Source organism: Miscanthus floridulus, chromosome 16 (assembly GCF_019320115.1).
Source record: "Miscanthus floridulus cultivar M001 chromosome 16, ASM1932011v1, whole genome shotgun sequence".
In the NCBI taxonomy this organism is placed as follows: domain Eukaryota; kingdom Viridiplantae; phylum Streptophyta; class Magnoliopsida; order Poales; family Poaceae; genus Miscanthus; species Miscanthus floridulus.
This window is the reverse complement of record NC_089595.1, coordinates 102408467-102416454: the sequence shown is the minus strand read 5'-3', so window position 1 is coordinate 102416454 and position 7988 is coordinate 102408467. Positions and strand designations below refer to the sequence as shown.

At 42.9% G+C, this 7988-nt stretch overlaps 1 protein-coding gene across 1 annotated transcript; it reads left to right on the top strand.

Moving 5' to 3' along the window:
• Positions 1-4780: 4780 nt before the first annotated feature.
• LOC136511152 (uncharacterized) lies at positions 4781-5950 on the top strand. The gene has a single exon (XM_066505337.1). The coding sequence runs from the start codon at positions 4781-4783 to the stop codon at positions 5948-5950; it is 1170 nt and encodes a 389-aa protein (XP_066361434.1).
• The last annotated feature ends 2038 nt before the right edge of the window (positions 5951-7988 follow it).

Genomic DNA, 7988 nt, shown 5'->3' with positions numbered 1-7988 from the left:
CGCTGGCCACCAATGAGGACCTGGCCATCGTCACCTTTGATCCTCTCCCCGGTAATGTGCTCAACTTTGCTACAGTAAGAGATATTGTTAGAGAGTTCTTGATTCAACGTCGCGTGAACTATCATGGTATCTTGCCTTGCCACCTGGGTCAAGCTTATGTCAGGTTCACGCACGCTTATGATCGGGATAACATGGTTAGGCAGAGTCCCATGGTTGTTGGAAATATTCAAATCTCTTATGTGAAGCACAATGGGGGGAGAAACTGGAGGAGTTTTTTTTTTTATAATGACGAGGTTTGGATGATGATGCTGGGTTTCCCGGAAGATTACAAGTCTGAACGTCACATTCAGAATGCTGTAAGTGATTTTGGGAGGGTGATCCTCTAGGAAGAGAGTGAAGGCTTTCCGGGGAGAATCATGGTTAGGGCTAGGGTCACTAGTGTGCAGGCAGTCCATCAGTTCATTGTTTACCCTGACTCCATGAATGTCAATGGTGATTCATGGACCATACAGTGCGAAAGTTGTTCAACATCACCAGCTGGGTCTAGATTCATTGAAAGAAGACCCTATGCCCAATGAGCTAGAAATGGGAGATCATGTTCCTTTTGATTTCTTTGAACTGGGGCAACCAGTTGTGCAGCAAGAGCAAAATGATCAGCATGATGAAGATCACCAGAACCAGCAGAACCAAAATCAGAAACTGGGCCAGCAAGGCTTCAATGGGCCAAATCAGATGCAACAACTCAACCCATGGGAGACTTGGCCTGCTGTGCTTCCAGCCCAGCAACAGGCCCAACCAATTCAAGATCTGAATGCAGAGCCACAGATGTAGGTTGAGATGGAAATTGACCTCAACATGCCAGTCAATCTTGACCCCCTGGAGGTCATCATTAATCCTGCCAACCCACCAGCTGCTAATGGTTTCCTAGAGCTCAATGATTTTATTGAGGAAATTGAAGAAAATATACCCCAACAACAGAATCAGCCACAACAGGTAGAACCAAATCTTGGAGGATAGAACCTGATCAATGGGGAGGATGAGAATATTCCACTAGTGAATAAATTTCCAATGCCACCACTAGTAGACCTTCTGGGTGAAGAGGTACCCCTGAATAAGCTGGTTGATATAGAAGAAGAAAACCTGCCTGCTAATGGGGATGAAGTTGACATACAACTGGACCAGCTTGTAGGGCCAGGAGAGGAAGGGTTTCCTATATTGAACAATGGAGGCATGCAACTGCCACCAAATCCAATGGAAAATGATTTATTGAACCTGGCAGATGAGATGCAGCAGGAACATATTATGGAGCATGAAGAGGAGGTTCACGCAGAAATCGGGATCAATTGGCAGATAATGATGGCCAGCAAGGAGAGGCAGCACCTGACAATCCTCAGCATGACAATGGACAGGCAGCACAGGGGTTCCACCTGCAAGTTGGGATGGCTTTGGTGAACAACCTGGAAGGGGATCCTGCTTTCATGGACTGGGAGAGGGCCAAGACAGCAAAAGCCACCAGACTCTGGTCCTTTTACTTCTGCAACAAAACGCTTGGTAACCTCTCTGTCTAGATTCCTGTTGGCTGGTCCAACTTCTTTACAGTAATGCTGTTTTCACCGGTAAACTTTACTTGGGCAAGAGAATTTTTAGCATCTAATGCCTTCAGCTTTTTGGATGATCATAGTGGACTTATTGATTTTTCTATACCCAACAAATGTCCCTCTAATGAGAAGTCACCGTGCTTGACAGAAATCACTGGAGAACAGTTAGCAAAAGAAGGCCAGATAGCTGAAGGACAGATAGTTGAGGATGAGGAGAAAAGGAGACCCAAGGCTTCTAAAGCCACACCAAAGAGAAGGGGGTGCCATAACCCACCACTGTCTGACAAAGAGGTAAGAAGAAGTGAAAGGTTCAAAAACAAAAATAATGGTTTCAAATCCTCTATTTGTTCTGACAGAAGATGCATTTCTTGCTGCCCTACACCACCAATTTTATCTACCAAGCTAATTAAAAACTTGGGTACTCAATTTTGTAAGATGGATCCTGCTGACCTCTCTGATGAAGCTCTGCTAAAGAAGAAGAGGAAGATGGCACCTATTGGCCAAGGCATGAGCATGGAGGGCCAGGACAAGGAAGCTGTGGATGAAGAAAACAGGAGCCCAAGGGTTAGGGAGGATCTTGGTGATGAAGAGGAACTGGAAGGATGAAGCTCATTTGCTTGCTTCAAAGTTGTTCTCCTCATTTTGTAATGATGTATGTGTAATCACCAGAAACTGTCTGGTCTCATTTTGCTGATGAAAGGCCTACTTGCTTTGCTAGTAGACAGTAGCTTGGTACTCTCTTTGTTTAAGTTATCATGAATCAGAAAAATGTTAGAAGCTAGAATGTACTCTCGTGGAATGTCAGGGGTATTAATGCCTCTTGGAAGTGGAATACAATTAGGGACAAAATTATGGAAGCTGCATGTGATGTTGTTTGCTTGCAAGAAACAAAAAAGATAGCTTTGATCTATCCTTCTTGAGAAATGTCTGTCCTACTGGGTTTGACTCATTTGAATGTCTGCCTTCAGTAGGTGCCTCTGGTGGCATCCTTATTGCTTGGAAGAGCACATTGTTCAGAGAAGAGTTACTATTTAGCAATGAGTTTGCCCAGTCAGTTGAATTCATTTCCCTACATAATGATGCCAGATGGATACTCACTTGTGTATATGGGCCATGTACTGCTGACAGAAAAAAGGACCTTTATTGAATGGTTCAAAGATACACAGATGCCTGGGGATGTTGACTGGATTATCATGGGGGATTTTAACTTGATAAGATCACCAGACAATAGAAACAAACCTGGTGGTAACCTATCTGAAATGTTTATGTTTAATGATGCAATCAGCAGGTTGGATCTGAATGAAATAGTGCTGTAAAGTAGAAAATTTACATGGTCAAACCTACAGCCTTCTCCCCTGCTAGAAAAGTTAGATTGGGTTTTTACAAATCATTCTTGGACCTTGTCCTACACGGCTACATCTGTTAAGGCATTAGGAATGGCTCCTTCTGACCATTGTCCATGTGCAATCACCATCTCCACCTCCATTCCAAGGAAAAGCTTTTTCAGGTTTGAAAATTATTGGTTACAACATGCCTACTTCTTGCCCTTGGTCCAAGAAGGCTGGTTGAACACAGCAACAGATCAGCAAGATGAGGCAAAAAAGATAACAACTAAGTTCAAGAGACTAAGATAATTGCTCAGAGCCTGGCAGGCCAGTATGATAAGCTTAAAAACAACCATAAGTAATGTCAAGCTCATCATTCATTTGCTTGAAGTGCTGGGTGGTTACAGAGACCTAAGTCTGCAGGAGTGGAATTTCATGACATTGCTACAGGAGAGACTCCTCACTCTCCTGCAACAGCAGAAAATCTATTAGAAGCAGAGGGGATCCATCAAGTGGGCCAAATTGGGTGATGCTGGTACCTCTTTATTCCATGCTAATGCAACCATAAGACATAGAAGAAATCTCATCACACAGCTTACTCACCATAAGACATAAAAGATCTGGCCATCTGGGAAGACTTCAAATAAGGTTGGGCATTTCTGAATTTAGTGGCTTCTTGGTGGAACCTGCCTCTTTCATCAACAGGACTGATAACTTACATCTTTTGGAGGCCCCCTTTTCTAATAGTGAGGTTGATGATGTCATAAAAAATCTACCTAATAACAAGTCTCCTGGACCTGATGGTTTCAATAATGAATTTTACAAAAAGTGCTGGCCTATCATCAAGGCTGACTCTACAATCTGTGCAAGGCTTTTCATGATGACACTCTCTGCCTCAGAAGTATCAACTCATCTCATATCACCCTGGTGCCCAGCCCAAGGTTGAGAACCCTATGAGTATTTCTGATTATAGACCAATATCCTTGCTGAACTCCTCCATCAAACTTTTGATAAAGCTTTTAGCTAATAGACTGCAACCAATCATCACTAAACTGGTTCATAAAAACCAATATAGGTTCATTCAGTCTAGAACAATCCAAGATTACCTGGCATGGTCCTTTGAGTACCTGCACATTTGTCATCATTCTAGAAAAGAAATTGTCATCATCAAGATTGATTTTGAGAAGGCTTTTGATAAAATAGAACACCAGGCAATGCTGACCCTTATGGAAGCTAAAGGTTTTGGACCAAAATGGATTAGCTGGATCAATGCAATCTTTTCTTCTGCCACTTCTGCAGTCCGATTGAATGGAATCCCTGGGAAGACTTTCAATTGCAAAAGAGGGGTCAGACAGGGTGACCCTCTTTCCCCCTTACTCTTCGTCTTAGCTGCTGATTTTCTGCAGTCCATGATAAACAAAGCCAAGGACTTGGGATTACTCAATCTTCCAACACCAATGGAGCAAAACCAGGATTTCCCAGTTATTTAATATGTAGATGATACTCTGATAATAACTGAGGGTGACACAAGGCAGCTGTTCTTTCTGAGGTCACTTCTAAACACTTTCTCCCTATGCACTGGACTCAAGGTCAACTATGGCAAGACAATGATAGTGCCAATCAATGTATCAGATGACAGGCTTGAAGTTCTTTCAAGGACATATGGATGTGCCACTGGTTCCCTCCCATTTACATACTTGGGCCTGCCACTAAGCCTGACAAAACCAAAGATTTAGGACTTCCTGCCACTAATCAACAGATGTGAGAAAAGGTTGGCTGGGGTCTCATCATTTCTAAGTCAAGCTGGGTGACTTGAACTCACCCAATGCAGTCTTCACATCTCTGCCTACTTTCTACATGTGCTCATTGGAATTGCCTAAATCAGTCATCAAGCAGATAGACAAATTCAGAAAAAATTGTCTCTGGCAAGGGGCTGAAATCAATGCTAGAAAGCCACCTAAAGCAGCTTGGAAGATGGTATGTGCTTCAAAAGAAGATGGGGGTTTAGGAGTGATTAACATCAGGAAACAAAATGAGCCCCTTCTGCTAAAGAACCTTCATAAATTTTTCAACAGGATGGACACTCCTTGGGTCTCACTTGTATGGGAAAAGCATTACAGGAATGGAAGGTTACCAAATCACATAAAAAAGGGATCATTCTGGTGGAGAGACATTCTGAAATTATTGCCAAAGTTCAAGAACTTCACTAGGGTTAATGTTGAAGATGGACAGAGCTGTCCTTTCTGGACTGACAACTGGGCTCCTAATGCCCCAGCCGATGCTGCTCCTGAACTATATTCATTTGCCAAGAATAAGTCAATCTCAGTACACACTGCCCTTATTGCTGAAAACTACTCAGATTTCTTTCATTTGCCTCTTTCACAAGAGGCATTAACACAGATGCAGGATCTAGTTCATGGTATGGAACATATGACACTAACTGAGGACAGAGATAAATGGAGTTACATTTGGGGTTCTACTTCATTTTCCTCATCCAGGATTTACAGAGAATTGATGGATCATCCAGTGGTGAACCAGGCTTACAAATGGATTTGGAAGTGTCCATGTCAACCAAAGCACAAAGTCTTCTTTTGGCTGCTTCTTAAAGATCGATGGAGCACCAGAAACATACTGAGGAGAAGGAACATGACTCTAGAAAGCTACAGCTGTGTACTCTGTAACACTAATGTGGAAGAGACCCTGGAACACCTCTTTCTTCATTGTGATTTTGCTAGACAATGCTGGAGCATTTTGGGAATCGTTATCCCACCGAACAGCAACTTCCCTAACATTGTCTCAACAATCAAAGTAAGGCTGCAGTCAGAGTTCTTCATGGTGGCAATAATTCTAATGATCTGGTCAGTTTGGAAAGCAAGAAATGACCTGATTTTCAAAAATATCAGGCCACAGGTGCAAAACTGCAAGGCAAATTTCTTCATAGAACTTAAGCTCGTTTTATTCAGGGTTAAGCCAAGTCTGCTCACAAGTTTTGAATTATGGCTGCACAATCTTACTGCATCTCAGTGATCAACTACTCCCTTATTTTCTTTGTTTCCTTTCTGGTACCCTAGTTTCTTTGTTTTTTTTTTCCTTTTGCAAACCTTGTAAAGTGTATTTGTTAACTCCTTTTATTTTCAATAAAATTCTGTAGGGGCCACGGCCCCTCCAGTTCCCTCAAAAAAAAAAATTCTTGCATGTGCGTGTATATTGATATGTGCTATTAAGAAATATTTCGTACTCCAAGGTAAGATAAATAAACAACAAGCATATATATGTGCATGTATGTTCACTTGTGCTAATTATGTATGATGAGAACAAAATATATAAGCTAGTAAATTGTGGCGCTCGTACAGATGCGCTTGTATATATATTCACATGAACTTGCATGTAAGTCCTTGCATAGTGTTCGTGTATAAATATTTGTCAAGGATTACATATGTTGGCCCACAGGATCATCGGCTCAGGTGAGTGAACCACTCACCAGTCTTGCCGAGCACCCGTTGGTATTGCCGAGCACCCACTAGCCGTGCCAACCACGAACAAGCGTTGTTCGTCCCCACAAACTGTGGCTGGAGCTAGAAAAAAGAAGGGAGAACAGAGCGTGCACATACAATACAAGACACCAGCGTTGACCGAAGCCCTGTCTGTGAGATGTCTAAGCTCTCTTTACTGAGTTGTCGTGGTAGTCTTGTCGATGTTTTACCACCGATAGCCTACCACGGGGGTACCCGGGACAGTTGTTCGGGCTTCGACGAATAGTGGAACTTGGCGGTTACGCAAAGAGACTCATGATTTATACTAGTTCAGGCCCTCGACTTGGTCGAGTAATAACCTTACGTCCAGTTCGGCCTTAGCCTGTTTGCGTCGTATTGCTTTTTGTATTAGATGTGTTCAGTCTTTTACAAGGGATATCCTCACCAGCCCTTTATAATCCAGGCGCTGAGAGTAGTTGTTTGTGTTCTACTCGGATACAAGGTCAGAGTTCTAAGCTATGCTTCGGACGCCTTTCCTTGTATAGTCTGAATTGGAGTTTTGGTTTTGCACGTTGCTTTGCTCCGTGCTCTTCTTGGCGATTGGGCTGTGGGCCTTGTTACCAAGACCTATTTCCCTATAGTACGGTCTATGGGGGGCCGTAGGGTTCCCCATCGACAAGCCCCCGAGCATTTCATGATTGAGCTTCAAGGGCCGAGTTGTTGTAGACTTGATCCGGGTTCTTCTTGAAGTGAAATCTTGAGATGGTCTTCTTTGATTCTTCTTCTGACTGATGTGCACTTTTGCTGAAAAAAGTGCACTCTGTGAGTGCAGCCCCCGAGCCTCAGCTGTTTGGCACAAAAAGCTAGAGGGTCTCTCTGTCTTGATGTCCTCTGAGTTCTTTTCCTTTGAGTGCAGCGAGTGCAATCTTTGCAAAAAATTGCACTCATTGAGTGTAGCCCCCGAGCCTCTTGTTTTTTGGTATAAAAAGCTGGAGGGTCAAAAAATTAAAAATGTATTTTTCTGTGGTGGGTACTTGCAGCCCCCGAGCCTTTTCCGGGTTCTTTTCTTTCAAAAAGAAATCGGATGAAGGGTCTTGATGTGTTATCGTTTGTTGTGGTCTTGAGTTCTTGTATTCTTGGTCCCTCGTCTTTAAATCCGAGCCCTCGGGCGTAGTTGAAGCGAATGCCGAACCCCCGAACTTAGTGTTTGACTAAGCCGTGATGTTCTTCTGAGTTGTTTTTATTCATCCAGGTCGTTTCTAGACTTCTCTGGTTCTTGATATACCTCTTCCAGGTTGTTTGCACTTCGTCCAGGTTCTTTCTAAACTTGTATGTACCTCATCCGGGTTGTTTTCTGATCACTCTAGGTTCTTTTTTGTCTTGATTTCTGTTCCTAACTTGTCTGAGTTGTTTTTCTTCGATATGGGTTCTTTCTGGTCTTGACTTGATCTCTGTCTCTCCTTGTTGGGGTTCTTTTCTGATCAATCCGGGTTCTTTCTAAGCTTGTCTTGGTTCTTGCCACACCTTGTCAGGGTTCTTTTTTTTTTATAAATCTGAGTTCTTTCTAAGCTTGTCTTGGTTCTTGTCGTACC